This window comes from Zea mays, chromosome 3 (assembly GCF_902167145.1).
Source record: "Zea mays cultivar B73 chromosome 3, Zm-B73-REFERENCE-NAM-5.0, whole genome shotgun sequence".
Classification (NCBI taxonomy): Eukaryota; Viridiplantae; Streptophyta; class Magnoliopsida; order Poales; family Poaceae; genus Zea; species Zea mays.
The window spans coordinates 218,908,589-218,924,181 of NC_050098.1; the positions used below are offsets into that span (position 1 = coordinate 218,908,589).

General features: G+C 42.8%; 1 protein-coding gene across 7 annotated transcripts; it reads left to right on the forward strand.

Annotated features, from left to right (window-relative positions):
* Positions 1-6,931: 6,931 nt before the first annotated feature.
* LOC100272369 (Peptidase M50 family protein) lies at positions 6,932-15,121 on the forward strand. 7 transcript variants are annotated; one of them, XM_020549536.2, is made up of 12 exons: positions 7,030-7,197; positions 7,492-7,625; positions 7,799-7,864; positions 8,485-8,551; positions 9,195-9,267; positions 9,347-9,383; positions 9,458-9,561; positions 9,960-10,107; positions 13,301-13,381; positions 13,461-13,925; positions 14,090-14,419; positions 14,819-15,116. In XM_020549536.2, the coding sequence occupies exons 4-12, from the start codon at positions 8,497-8,499 to the stop codon at positions 14,990-14,992; spliced, it is 1,467 nt and encodes a 488-aa protein (XP_020405125.1). In that variant the 5' UTR covers positions 7,030-7,197; positions 7,492-7,625; positions 7,799-7,864; positions 8,485-8,496; the 3' UTR covers positions 14,993-15,116. The 7 variants fall into 7 exon arrangements, 6 of the variants coding, with proteins under 6 accessions (XP_008672338.1, XP_020405126.1, XP_008672339.1 ...); XM_008674116.3 differs by lacking the exon at positions 9,195-9,267 and having other exon boundaries at positions 6,932-7,197; positions 9,309-9,383; XR_004856896.1 differs by lacking the exon at positions 9,195-9,267 and having other exon boundaries at positions 6,939-7,197; positions 9,309-9,383; positions 13,550-13,925; positions 14,819-15,121.
* Positions 15,122-15,593: the final 472 nt, after the last annotated feature.

Sequence of the window (15,593 nt, forward strand, 5' to 3'; positions counted from 1 at the left end):
GTACTTACCTTCTTCTCCCTTGCCATAAGGCATGTGTGACGCTCGTTGGGGAAGAGGGAGGACTTGTTGAAGGCGGTGGCGGCGAGTCCTTCATTGTCGGAGTCGGACGAGGAGCAGTCCGAATCCCACTCCTTGCCAAGATGAGCCTCGCCCTTTGCCTTCTTATAGTTCTTCTTTTTCTCCCTCTTGTTCCCTTGATCCTGATCACTATCATTGTCGGGACAGTTAGCAATAAAATGACCAAGCTTACCGCATTTGAAGCATGAGCGCTTCCCCTTGGCTTTGGTCTTGCTTGGCTGTCCCTTGCGACCCTTAAGCGCCGTCTTGAATCTTTTGATGATGAGGGCCATCTCTTCATTATTAAGTCCGGCTGCCTCAATTTGAGCCACCTTGCTAGGTAGCGCCTCCTTGCTTCTTGTTGCCTTGAGAGCAAGGGTTTGCGGCTCGTTGATCGGACCATTCAAGGCGTCGTCCACGTACCTCGCCTCCTTGATCATCATTCGCCCGCTGACGAATTTTCCAAGGACTTCTTCGGGCGACATTTTGGTGTACCTGGGATTCTCACGAATATTATTCACCAAATGAGGATCAAGAACGGTAAAGGACCTTAGCATCAGTCGGACGACGTCGTGGTCCGTCAATCGTGTGCTTCCGTAGCTCCTTATTTTGTTGATAAGGGTCTTGAGCCGGTTGTATGTTTGGGTTGGCTCCTCGCCCCTTATCATCGCGAACCATCCAAGCTCGCCCTCCACCAACTCCATTTTGGTGAGCAAGGTGACATCGTTCCCCTCGTGAGAAATCTTGAGGGTGTCCCATATTTGCTTGGTGTTATCCAAGCCGCTCACTTTGTGGTATTCATCCCTGCACAAAGAAGCTAGAAGAACAGTAGTAGCTTGTGCATTCTTATGTATTTGCTCATTAATGAACACAGGACTATCCGTACTATCAAAGTGCATTCCACTCTCTACAATCTCCCATATACTAGGATGGAGAGAGAATAGGTGACTACGCATTTTGTGGCTCCAAAATCCGTAGTCCTCTCCATCAAAGTGTGGAGGCTTGCCGAGTGGAATGGAGAGCAAATGTGAATTTGAACTTTGCGGAATACGAGAGTAGTCAAAAGAAAAGTTCGAATTAACCGGTTTCCTTCTCTCGTAGTCGTTGTGGTCGTCGTCCTTTTGGGAAGAAGTAGACTCATCGCTGTCGTCGTAGTAGACGATCTCCTTGATGCGCCTCGTCTTCTTCTTCTTCCCTTCTTTCCGTCTATGGTCCGAGCCGGAGTCGGTAGGCTTGTCGTCCTTCGGCTCGTTGACGAAGGATTCCTTCTCTTTATCGTTGATCACGATTCCCTTCCCCTTAGGATCCATCTCTTCGGGCGGTTAGTCCCTTTGTGAAGAGAACGGCTCTGATACCAATTGAGAGCACCTAGAGGGGGGGTGAATAGGTGATCCTGTAACACTTAAAACTTAGGCCACAAAAACTTGGTTAAGTGTTAGCACAATAACCGCCAAGTGGCTAGAGAGGAATCTTCAACAAAACACAATAACCAACAAGATCAATCACAGAGATGGCACGGTGGTTATCCCGTGGTTCGGCCAAGACCAACGCTTGCCTACTCCACGTTGTGGCGTCCCAACGGACGAGGGTTGCAATCAACCCCTCTCAAGCGGTCCAAAGACCCACTTGAATACCACAGTGTTTTGCTTGCTTTTTCTCAATCCCGTTTGCGAGGAATCTCCACAACTTGGAGCCTCTTGCCCTTACACTTGAAATTCACAAAGAACACGGAGCAAGGGAGGGATTAGCAATGCACTCAAGACAAGAAATCACAGCAACACCACGCAAACAAGTCGCAACGAGAGCTCACAACACAACTCAATGAGTTCACCACTCAACTAGAGCTCTAATTGCTATCACAAAGAATCAAAGGCGCGGAATCGATGTCTTGGTGCTTAGGAATGCTTAGGAGATGCTTGGTGTGCTCCTCCATGCGCCTAGGGGTCCCTTTTATAGCCCCAAGGCAGCTAGGAGCCGTTGAGAGCAATCTAGGAAGGCTGATCTTGCCTTCTGTCGACTGGCGCACCGGACAGTCCGGTGCACACCGGACACTGTCCGGTGCCCGATTTCCTTCCAAAAATGGCGCAGTCGACCGTTGGCAGCCTGAGAGCCGTTGGCGCACCGGACATGTCCGGTGCACACCGGACAGTCCGGTGCCCCCTTCTAGCCGTTGGCTCGGCCACGTGTCCCGCGCAGATTGCACGGCCGACCGTTGGTCCGGCCGACAGTTGGCTCACCGGACAGTCCGGTGCACACCAGACAGTCCGGTGAATTATAGTCGTACGTCGCTGGTGAATTCCCGAGAGCGGCCACTTCGCTCGAGCCAGCCTGGCGCACCGGACAATGTCCGGTGCACCACCGGACAGTCCGGTGCTCCCAGACTCAGCAAAGTCTTGGCTGCTCGAGCCAAGGCTTTTTCAATTGGATTTTTCCTGTTTCCAGCACTTAGACACAATACATTAGTCCATAAAACAATGTACTAAGTCTGAGAAACATACCTTTATCCTTGATTTGTACTTTGTCCACCTTTTTACACTTAGGCACTTGTGTTGGACACTAAATCACCAAAATACTTAGAAATGGCCCAAGGGCACATTTCCCTTTCACCTTGCTGCGGTCCGAACCTTTCTCGGAGGGACCTGGGGCCCATCCGAGGGACCCGACATGCCTTCTTGGGATTCCGGGTCTGTAATCGAGGATCCGGGTTGTGCGTACAAAGGTCCAGTGTTCCTCCGTGGAGGTCCGGTGCCAATGATGCACCCTGGGGTGTATCATCTTTCCTGGCCACGTGGTGCCCCTAGACCTGCCCATGTGGTGGGGTCGGATGCCGTTCTCCGTACGGCCAGGAGACGCCGTACGTGTACATCGTCTTTATACTATAGTAGGGGTACCCCTGATTCAGGGTACCGACAACCACCAAATTAAATTTTTTATCTTTGCAAGTGGTTTTGGTCCTTCAAGTATATTTGGTCTAAAATAGGAAGTAAGTGAATTATGGAGACTCATGCATCCTAGCAAGTAGATTGCAAATTTCCATTGAAATGTTTGTTATATTTGTTTGCTTTGGTTGTGTTGTCATCAATCACCAAAAAGGGGGAGATTGTAAGGAAAATGGACCCCAGGCCATTTGGCTAAAGGGATTTTGGTGTTTGATGATCAACATAACCTATGTACTAATATGTTTGCTAGTGTTTGTATTTATAGTTCACATGATGCGAAGAGGATTGAACTGAGGCACTGAGGATGCAACACCTCAAAAGAAGACATATAAGAAGCGTAGAAGTCCAAGACTCGAGAACAAAAGAAGCCTAAGGAAACACCGAAAAAACCATGAAGTGGGCAATCAACCGGCGCATTGGTGGCACATCAGACAGTGAACAGTAACCTGTCCAGTGGGACACCAGACAGTCTGCGAAGAGGGGCCCACAACCAGGTGCCCTCGGGCTGTAGCACTGGACTATCCGGTGTGCACCGGACTGTCTGCCAACGGTCGACTGCTACAAACCCCAATGATTGACTGACGTAGCAGAGCACCGGATAGTGAACAATGCATATCAGGTGGGCACCAGAGTGGTGCGTCCGTCGACAGAAAGCTGTTGCATCTGTCCAACGACTATAATTATGGGTGAGGCTTAAATACCCCCAACCGGTCATTTTAAGGTGTGGGAGCCCAAGCAACATACCAAGACATACAGTAGACATTTCCAAGTGCTCAAACACTCAAATGCTTAATAGAATCACTCGGTGATTAGCGTAGGTGCTTTTGCGAAGTGCTTAGGTTAGTTAGACCACATTAGCGCTTGCTCTAGGTCAATCCTAGTTAGTTGGGTGAGTTTAGAAAAAACACACAACCCCTCGGCTCTTGCGTGAGCTGTTGTAATTGTATTGAGTGGGGCGAGTCTTGCGAGAACGTGACAACCATGTTTGTGTCACGGCTGCCACCGTGTACCTGAGGGAACGAGGCCCGCGGTGTTTTGGCCGGAAGCTCAATAGTGGAGACGGCGGGGAGCGTCCGAGAGGAGCCAGATGCGGAGCACCACTTGCGCTTGGAGAAGGCCCACGACTCTCTACGGAGTTACTCGATCAGGGTGCTTGGCCCTCGTGTGGGCTTCCCTTTGCGTAGGGGTACCAACGAGGATTAGTCGAGACCTTGTATGGTTCCGGATACCTCAGTAAAAATACCGACGTCATCCACAAGAGTTTGCATCTCTACTTTACTCTTTACCTTCCGCATTTACATTAAGTATTTATGTTTATATCTTGTCTTTCTAGTTAGATTATCTAGAATTGAAACTTAGACTTTGCAGTAGAGATAGCAACACTTAGACAAAACCTAGTTTGCACATTCTTTATTGCTTAATTGCATAGGTTTTGCTCTAGGGATTTAATTGTGGCCTAATTTAGAGAAAGATTTTATAAGTCCTAATTCACCCCCTCTTAGGCGTCATCGTTTCCTACAATATGAACATGTCAACAAAAACAGAGGCTAAAATCTTCAAGGCTTGTAGTTCATGTGTATAGGACTGAGGACATGAATGTAATTTCATATGAAGTTGTACTATGGCACATTACTATAAATATAGGTACAATGTCATGGAAAGGGAAATAGTCGTAAACCATTTTCTATATTGATTTTGGTGCTTGATGACCATCACAACCATTCAGACTAACTAGTTTACCTAGTCTTTAATTCATAGGTTCATTAGTTCAATAATTTCGTTTCTAAGTCAGAATCAGCTCAAAACCAACAAAAAGGTGTGAAACTTGGAATAGATGAGCTAGCACCATCTCTACACTTTGGATAAGTTATAAACACACATAGGACCCTATTTGATATATCTAGAAGTGTTGGAAAGCTCATATTCAACAAAACACACTTTTGGAGCTAATTTTAGTTATCACAATGTACTTTGATTGCCTCACTTTGTTATTTCTATAATATATATAGTTCATGGCTAGGTGGGTGGTGATGTTGAGGCTCATGAGTGCTAGGCTGCTAATGCAGGCAATGTGAACCAGTTGAGGAAGGGGTGAGGCCTAATAAAAAGTTCAAATAGGTGCACCTTAACATTGTTGCTGGAGCTATGAGTGATTTCATTTAACAAGAGGTGACAAGCACCTAGGTGTGCAACCATCTTCGTAAATGGTGAAATAGATGGTGTCAAATATGTAAGATGTAAGACCTAAGTGGGGCACTTTGAGATGAAGACTTCTACATGACAGTCCTTGATGAGGAGCACTACATAGGTTACCTCAAGGTTAGCCACCCCAATTTACCTAACCACAAAGTATTACAACATTTATGCAGATTATCTTTGGGAGTGGGTAGGCAACATGCACGTTTGAAATGAGCTCAAATGAACACCTAATCCAGAACACTAAGTTGCTTTTTGCTATCATGTTATTTTTATCTATAATTTATGTGTTTAAAATTTCTTTGGCCTAATGACAAATTTCCAAAGGTCACGCAAAGTAGCAAATCTCTCCCGCCAGCTCTCGCCGCGCTCCACTCTATCCAACATAATTCTCTTGTATGGCAGAGGGCCCAATTTAGCGAAGTATGGCCCATGCCATATCTCGGGTCCCACAACCAACTCCGCGTCTGGCGCTCCGCCTCTATGGCTTCGTCTTGGCGTGCACCGTAGGTCAATAGCGGGCTCATTTCCTTTGGCTCTAACACAACCACACCACACTCGCACATGCGCTGGCACGCTGAGACACACTACGCATAAAGATGGTAATGAATCACGATCCAAATGTTTCTTCACAATAAATTATCACTCTTAACTAATTTTAGTTATAAAGAATATGAATAAAATATATTCTATTTCGATTTGACCCTTACATTTTTTATAGTATAAAATATAGAGTCTATTACCATCACTAACGTCACACGGGAAAGCTCCTACCGCGACCGTGGCGTGTGGTTCGCAGGAGCGCATCTTTCTAGCCTAAGGCCCTGTTTGGAATTGTAGTATTTTTTTGCAGTTTTGAAACAATACTATGATATTTGATGATACTATATTATAGGAGCTCAAAAGGTGTTTGGTTTGTACAGGCAAAACTCAGTTTTAAATACCATGGTTTACCCAAAACTGTGGTATTTTTGGAGTTTTCGAAACTCCACTCAGGACCTCAGTTTTCTTCTCTTCTCTCTACATATACTTTGTTTTTCCAATGGAGCCAAACAGATCTCGGTTTTGAGCGATACTGTAGTTTTATTGTGGTAAAACAATACCGTAGTATTTATGTCATGTATAATTGTAAACTATGGCATCTCTAAACTACATTATTTCAAAACTGCATTCCCAAACATGCCCTGAACTCGCTCGTGCCCTGCGGTAGCGCGTCCGTGGCGGCCTCCCTGCTGGCCCGTGTGAGCCTTGCGTTTGCAGTTTCGGGGGCGCATGTTAAATTAGACGCGTGCTACCTGTTTAATAAAAAGACTCTGAATAAAATATAGTCGTTTAGTCTGTGCTGTAGTTGGTCTTGATAACATTTGTGGATAAATTTCTGTCTGATTGTTTGCTCTGTGTTGTAGTCGATCTTGGGTAGAGATGTCAATGGGCCCCGAAATCCGATTACCCACGGAAAATTCCTCTATTAGTGTTAGGGTATGAGTTAAAATTAATCTCTATGAGGATAGATTTGGGAGAAATTCTTTCCCCATCAGGTATGGCGGGTTTGGGTTTGGGAGGTATAAACCTGAACCCCATTACCTATGGGGAAGGTATACCCGGTCTTGTAGAGTGTGGTCTCTGCATTCGAATCTGCCTGTCTGAGTGACTGGGTCTCTAGTCTGTCATATGTGGACGCTATGATGCATGGACAGTGGGCTTCTTAGGGCCTTTATGGGCCAGGAATTCGTCGAAGCCTGAAGGAAGGAAAAAAAAAACCTAAAGATGGTCGCTGCCACCAGGTAGTTTCCAGGCTTCCACGTTTCACTCCACCGCTTGTTTCCAGTTACCACCACTCCACTTCTAGGTTCCAGCCGTGCCGGCGCCGCCGCTTGCGCTACTCTGCGCGCCCTCGCCGCTGCTTGCTTGCTCGCAACTTAGAAGGTGACGCCGCCTGCCCAGTGCGAGCACGCCTCCACTTGCACTGCGGGCTGCGGCCCTGCCGAATCTGGAAGGTGTCGAGGTAAGCTTTTGGGATTCCTTGCCTGTGATGAGGTGTCGAGGTAAGCTTTCTTATGATGACGTAGTTCTAGGCTACAACAACATGTGTGCTGGGCTGCTAGCACATAGCTGTGTGCTGGGCTGCTGACTGATAGCTGTGAGCAGCAGTAGATTGCGTTTTGCGTGCTGGGTTCGGGTACACATTTTCGGTTGTGCTCCGCCAGACGTGGAGCCTAGGAGGGTTTCAGAAGCTTGCGGAGCCAGGCGGCCGAGCTTCTAGACATCATTGCTCAAACCTAGTCTATCTTTTTGACAGAAGAAATAGATCCTTGCACTCCATGCCGCTATGATCAGCGCTGGCCGCAGCAGGCGGCGGGGGCGGGCACCGGCGTCCCTGCCCACGACCACGACCGCTGCTTCCCGCCGGACCGAGCACTCCATCTCCTGCTGGTTAGTGAACTGCACGGTCTCTTACCTATCACTCTCTATACTGTTGAAGGTCGATCTAAATAGCATCCTTACTTGATTCCTCTCTCGTCTTTTATTTCTTTCTTCATTTTTAAGAAAGTAGAGGGAGTTGACACTTATTTTTTTCTCTCTTATTGTGGATGTACAAAATTCAGTTATTGTGACTGCAAGATATATTCCTTAAACGACGCCCTCTTCAATTTGGGGTGGAAGTATGCTAGGTATGGTTTGGCTTAGCTTATGAATATTCTTATTTTGTTCCTAATTTTCCGCATGAGTGGAAAATTCAGGTGGTAATATTTTGTTGTCTGAACTCTCAATTCCATAGCATTTGGTTGAAGACTCTGAATTGAATGCCCTGTGCTTTTTTCAAACCTTATATATATGCACTGTTTTCGTTTATTTTTTTGCAGCCAATTCACCATAAAAGTTAGCCAAAAAACCCTGTCATCTTGGGTCCTTATTTTGTTTTCTTCTCTGAAATCTTAAGGATATAGCTCTGTTTGTATTGTATTTATTGATAAATTGCGGTAGCACCATATTAAACAATATGTACTTTTTAGACCAGATCCTTTGTCTGTTTTCCTTCCACTGATGAATTTTGCTGAACTTTTGTGATCTCCTTTCAGATTTTTTCTTAACTAGACCCATGGATATTTGTAGATGCACTGTACACATGTTTGTATTCAATTTTTTTTTTGTTGTTTTCACTTTTCAGTTACTTCTTAAACAATGATGTTAATGCTGAAGTGCAGTTTCTTTGCCACATTCAGAATGTTGACCAAAAGCTTTCATTACTTCTTGAAGTTATAACAAGTTTTCTTTCTTTTTCCCCCCACAGATATATGAGAGCATGGTTTTCTGTAGGTGTTTATCTATCTCTCATTGCTTTAGTCAGTATATCCTTGGTAAGTTGATGTCCAATGATTATTCCAATGTTCTCTATATGTTATGTATTACCAAGTTGAAAGATGTTTGTTTGCATCATGGATCCCAATATCCCTTGGTGTTACCTATTGTTGCTGCTCAAACAATTATAACCACCCGTTGTAGTGCCTTTACAATCACAAAAGAACATGATTATGTGATAATTTACAATGTATGTATAACTATATAATTCTACATAAGTTGAATGGATGGATTGCTGCTTTAGACAGGAGGAGGTGTTGAGATTTTACATTTTGTTCCTAAATCCTAAATTGATGGTGGCCAATTGTTAAATAGTTAATTTTACTAGTGTATAGAATTGACAACGGTAATTCTACTGATTAAGTCCTTATGATCTGAAGTATGCGGATTTCCTTTTAGTGGTTCAGTATTTCCAAAGGAGTTTAACCTTTTTTGGCTTGGCTTGTAGCTTCCTCACATATTTGTTTACGACTCTACTAGGCATTGTGATAATGTTAAGTATTCTTAAAAACATTTAATTAAGTGCACCAGTCGATATCGTTATTAGTAACTACATTGAATAATATTAATCTGTAGTTTATATATCTTCAATTTCTATGTTTTTTTGGGCTCATGCTCTTATCATTTGTCATCAATGTGTAGTGGGTTTAGCAGGTCCCATATCTTCGGATGTAATGTGGATGAAGTTAAGCTTTGGTTATATTTTCCCCCCTAGGTATACAAACCTTATGTACCGTAATCTTTTTTATTTTCTAGATGCTATTGTGGGAGTCAATTGGTGTGTTTTATTTTAGGAGTGGATTCCTTAGTGCCTGGTTACAGAACCTACTGGTGAGTAGAATTTGACGCTTCACTTTTCAGCTTCTCACATCAACAAACATATCATACATTTCTGTTTATTGCAGACTTCAGGTCTCAACATATCTATTGTAGACACCACAATCATTATAATGTCAACAATCCTGTCTATTGTTTTTCATGAGTTTGGACATGCCATTGCAGCTGCAAGGTCTTTATGTCTTACCTTCTCATTTCTATTTTTTTCTCTCTTACATGTTGCGTGCTTTTTGTTCAGTTCACCTGGTACTCAAAACATCTGTAAGCGAGGAAAATAGGCGGCAAATAGTGGGTTTATTATGAGGGAATAAATTACTGGATTATATAGGCAAGGATGTTCTAGGGTTTTAGTTTATAGAAATGACACCAATCACAGAGGTCCTTGTGACCTTGCCTACCACAAAATTGATATGTGTGTGTGCGCGCGCGCGTGTGGTGTGTGTGTGTGTGTGGGGGGGGGGGCACATGCACAGCAATAAGGCCCACAGCCTAAACCAATTATCTGTCTAAAAACTCTCATGAATTATTTTGTTTCATATTCTGACACATCATTTGCTACTTACACAACAGTGAGGGACTACAGATTGAATATGTTGCTATATTTGTCGCTGTACTTTTTCCTGGGGCATTTGTTGCTCTGAACTATGACCTACTACAAAATATGCCTCTCTTTTCCATGCTTCGGATTTATTGTGCAGGGATTTGGAATAATGTTATGGTAAGTCATGCTGTTATGCATTTATTATTTCCAAAAGATAGAAATAAGTTCATTTATTGATTGTGCCTCTTTGTATCTTCGTAATGCATTGTCATATACTTTTGATATTTGGGTACTTGATGCTACCTCATATAGAAGTAGTTTAATCATTAAAAGGAAAATGCATAACTATTTGTTTACTTGCAATAATGAAGGCAACGAGAAGTAAGAACAATATACTCTATGCAGTCTAGCGTAAGATGCAATTGGTCTCACTAAATATTTGTTCGAAATAATGTGAGCAAAGTTATTGTAGAGAATTAGGGAACACCTCACACCCAATTAGGGGGTGGCTTTCATATATATGTAGTCATGTACAACTTGGAATACAATATGTGTTAGACTATACATACCTCTAATACCTGCCCACAGTCACAACTGTAGGGAACTGAATGAGACTGGACCTGAAGACATTGAACTACTGTGTAAGCAGTCTCTTAGTCATAATGTACGTGAACTGATTAGTTGAGGCCACATGGAGTACCCTAAAGCCACCTTCTCACGAACAAAGTGGATGTCAATTGTCAATGTCTATATGCTTCGTACGACGATGGTGAACCGAATTGGCAGTCATATAGACTGTGGTGACATTGTCACAATAGACAATGGTCGCCAAACCGAGTGATAGTCTGAAATTGACCATCGACTATGTTAAAGCTATCGTGAGGGAGGCTACACTTGAGGCTTCGTCGGGCAAACGGGAGCCCTTGCCCCCATCGGTTGCGGCAAGTCCAGAGCAGCAACCTTCTTCAGCGATGGAGGCGGAAAAGAACGCCGCTGAGGAACTATCTTTTCTAAAGCACGCAACTTTGGGAAAATATTGTCTGATTGTGGCGAAGAAGAAAGATGAAGGCTCTTTGGCGCGACCTGTTGACTAGGTGTAAATTTTGTACACTAGGCCATGCTGAAGATTCGTTAGGTTGAGTTTTGCTTGAAGGCCTTGGAAAATATTATGTCTGATTGTCTGCCACGCTTCAATTGTCGACCAATACATCATGCACGGTGAAGCTTATATTACAGTTGATTACCATGATATTGCTGTGTGGGTAATATCTTAGCCGAAGGTCATCTTGAGTGAATGTTACAGGCATATGAACCACTTAGATCTGATATAGGACCCCTGAACACCTATATGTTGGACCCTCCTTTGAAGTTCTTGTTTTTATCTCTTATTGAGTGGCCCGAAGCTTGATCTTCTCATTATTGGGAATATGTGCTTTGCTGGTGGAACTAAGTTGTTGACGTCTGAGCTTTGGGCTCTTCCCTTCTACTGAGCTGGCTATGTTCTCGTATGTGGCGTTTTTGTGGAGGTTGATTATATAACATTGGATCATATTGTGATGGGTCTGGTAGTTGGGGGTTGTAAGCTTCCCACTGTTGTGACTGATGTTGCACAATTGGGCTTGAGGACGAAGAATGTGAGTTCTGCCCTTGATGCTGGATGTATGACACATCATAGTTAGTCGAGCATTAAGATGATGTATGGCACACATTCTTCGGCTGGCCTTCCTGCTTCACGGTTGCCAATTCCTTATGCTTTTGGATGGTGATGCTACAATATTTTGTTGTATGCTCTTTATTCTCCCCGCAAAATACACAATACTAGTCAATGGCGCGCGCCAGCGCTTGCATAGGATTTCCCTTTTTTTACTGGGAAGGTAGAGCGGCACAACAACAGTCGTCGCCCACGCGTGCGGCTAGATGTACCAACGGCCAAGATTTTTCGCGCGACATGGATAGTGCGAATGTCGAGGAAGTTGCATCGGTTTAATAAGAAGAAATAGCTTTCTTGATTGACCGTTGTTGGAGTACCTGCCTCCAAAGGTGTGGCCCCCCTTCTGTCCCTTTGTGTTGAGCCACCCCAGAAACTACTTTGCTGGCTTTGCTAAGGTCCGTTCGAAGGTTGGCTTGTTGTTGGAGTTTGCGGAAACTACTTTTCTCCATCAAACTAGGGTGTAGTCTGAATTGTTCGGGCTTCCCTTGCATCCTTGTTGAAAACCCTCATGATCTCTCTGTGTTTCTGTTGTTCTTGTCAACGCTGTCGAAAGTCATTGTGTGCTCTAATATATTCATCCATCTTCTGAAACAGCTTCTTCAAGGTTTGCGGAGGCTTTCAGGTGAAGTATTATGAGCATGGGTCAACTTTGAGCTCCTTGATTGTTGACTTAATGACAATTTTAACTAGTACTCCTTGTGCATGTACTTTGACTTAGACAAACCTTCACATATAACTTTGAAGGGATTCATCTACTTCTTGAAAACATGGAACAATGCATGTGCCATGACTAGGTTTGTTTGAAAGCCTTGGAAACTTGCAATCGATTGTTTCTTAAGTTGTTCCCATGTGGTTATCGATCTGGACAAAGGGATGAGTACTAGGTTTGAGCTATGCCTTTTGTTGACGGAGGGATGAGTACCAGGTTTGAGCTATGCCTTTTGCGGCCATAATATGATTTGGCTAACATTGTTGTGTTTCTGCCGAATTATGCAATGGTTGCTTCGTAACTCATGAGGAATTGCTTTGATTTCGACTGCCCATCATTCAGAGGAAGCATGGACAGTTTATATGCAGCTTGCCATGGGGCTACCTGCAAATCCCTTGAGAACGAAGATGCACTATCATAGATGAAATTACATTTTTACCTTTCCCTATTTCATAGTCACCCTTTGCAATTAAGGGAGTACAATAATGTCATTTTACTGCGTAGACGTGTCGCACACATCTTCTCTTCGTAGAAGCTTCTTATGTCTCCTCTCCTTCGAAGTCCTCTTTATCGACGACAAAGCTTTGCTTTCAATGCCTTCGGCTTCATGCACCTTTGGCTCATTCAGATCTACCGAAGCTTTTTCAAGGAGAGCGGTGATCTTCCTTTGGCCTTCATTAGCTTTCTGGACCTGAAAAACCATCTAAATATTGATTTCATCATTTTGGACCTTCGACTAGAGACCTCCCCAACAACAACCAAATAGAAACAATTGCTGGTTTACAAATGCCATTAAACCCTGGTTAGAGAAGTGCAAATATAATTCTAATGCAGTCTTAGACATACTTCACGCGAGTGTGAAATGTAACGTTATATACTTGTATACTGACCTTGTTACTTAATCATTGTGATGTTTTATAATTTTTTTGTTATGATTTCATGTTTAATAGCTCTGTACAGCATGTGTGATGATAACATTGTTACTTCCTGTGATGTTATATCCTCTCTATGTGAGTGGTGATGGCCTCATGGTAAGTCTACTTCTAGTTCTATGTGTTTACATTATTTTAATTTTGGCAATCTTCACAATCTAAAAGTCTGTCAGAACAGGTCATGGAAGTCCCTGAAATATCTCCTATGTCAGAATACTTGTCCACTCATGATGTTATTCTTTCTGTGGATGGTCTGAAAATAACCAGAACTGATGATTGGATCAAGATTCTGAACCAAGGTACTACAGCGAAATCTAGGGATCCTGAATTCCTTGAAGGCTCTCATAGATATGTTGCCACTAGTTCTACCAAGGGTTATTGCGTGCCCGATTCATGGATAGATGCAAGCAAAAATCTCTGGCAGATAAGAGACAAGCTGCCTTGCCCAGATGAACTGATAGCCTTCGAAAAAGTTATCTGTAACGTCTCAACCATTTTGACAGAGAAGACTAGCATAGGTAGTGACCAGAAGGAAGTTGAGGGAAAATATTGTTTGATTGCGAAAGATGTAGTAAAGCTTAGAAGATGTGGAAACGGATGGCACATGACTGAAGATGATGAAAGTAGCTGTGCATGTTTTGAGGTAAGAGCTCCTCATTTATTTTGATTGCTATCACACTTTAATGATGACTTAAAAGTCTTTAGGAACAATCCTTAGGAAGTCCTTTCTCTTTTTAATAGAAGTAATCTTTTTTACATGATTTATATATTATGCTTAATATGTGTCTATTTGATCAATGCCGATAGGATGAGCACTGTTTGGTACCTGTTCTGAACCCAGGCTTTTCATGGATTGAGGTCTCCTATGCCAGGCCATACTCTTTGAGATGTTTACAAAAAGGAGGAAATTTGTTATCATCACATACTGCAAATAGTAACTTTGGACAGAGTCCTTGTGAAGGATCTTTTGTTTATGTGGGTGATCTGTCATCAGCAGCACGTTCGGTTAGGTTATCCCGCTACCGACCTCGATGGGCACTTCTACTTTTCATTGCAGACATCCCATATATCTTGGAAAATGGTTTAAGTAGCTTGCTTCATGCATCTGCAGCATTGGCTGTAATCAATTGCCTACCGGTGAGTCTTTACTTCAGTTCACTAGCATCCGATTGTAACATTTCTACGTCTTTGATTAGAAGAGGATAGCTCTAGAAGAATTTGGTGTCAATCTCTAGAACAAAGAAACTTTCCAATTTTGCAAGTAATTTTAAGGACAAATCTATTTGATATGATAGTTGAAATTTTTTATGTTGAGTTTGCTACATTCTTATTCCTTTGGGCAGTGTTGTTTCTGTTGGATTATGCTAGCTAGTAGGTCTGGATTTCTATCTTCTTGGATATGATTTCTGACTGTTGGCTCAGTCATCTGCTTTTCAATGTTCGAGACATTATGATTTCTGGCTTTTTACGTTTTTAGTATATTGCGCGTCTATGTTCAGAGTGCTTTTCTAGCAGCTAATTTATCACAATGGATAGGTGTATTTTCTGGATGGTGAAGCGATTCTGGAGACTACCTTAAGCTATGTAGCTTGGTTTACCCCAAGACTGCAACGCAGAATTCTAAAAGTATGCAGCGTGGTGTGGACGGGTTTATTAGTCATTACTTTCTCAAGTATTTGTTATTCCACAGTGCTACATTATGGCGTATAGCAAATAACCCATGTAATTTTGTCTTGAACAAAGAGAAGATCATTTTAATGGAACATGCCAACTGTACTCTGTCCATTGTAAATTATAAGTTGTTTTGACTTTTATATATACATAACTTTTGTTAGGCTATCTTCAGTAGACTATCCACGTACTCATATTCAAGCTTCACTCCTTGAATAGTGTAGTCTGTAGTGTAAAATAGTGTTTTAGGTGACTATATGGATAAACTGTTGGATATGACGTATCTACACTAGGTGCATGCAAAATCAATATATATAATTTGGAATGGAGGAAGCTAGAACGGACTATACATTGGACCGGTAAGAATATTACACAGACGATTATAAGGGCTTGTTTGTTTAGGATTATGATCTATCTAGATTATACCGAGTAGATTATAATCTCAATCAAATAGGCTCTAAGAATATCTCCATAAGGTTCATGTTTATTTTCTTTTTGAAAAATGTTCTGCAGTAGGTACTATGCTTGAACTTATTTTCGTATTGCAATCTCAGTAGGAAAATCTACTAACTATTGCTTTGAGCTCATTATTCCAGCCAAGAGCCGGCACTTCATGAACTTTTTCTCTCGAACGCGCAAG

Excerpts from the sequence above, each read along its gene's own strand:
- LOC100272369 (XM_008674116.3), top strand. The coding sequence starts at position 7,522 with ATGATCAGCGCTGGCCGCAGCAGGCGGCGGGGGCGGGCACCGGCGTCC. Across the intron at positions 7,626-7,798 it reads GAGCACTCCATCTCCTGCTG|TTATTGTGACTGCAAGATAT; the intron begins GTTAGTGAACTG and ends TACAAAATTCAG. Across the intron at positions 9,384-9,457 it reads CCTGGTTACAGAACCTACTG|ACTTCAGGTCTCAACATATC; the intron begins GTGAGTAGAATT and ends TGTTTATTGCAG.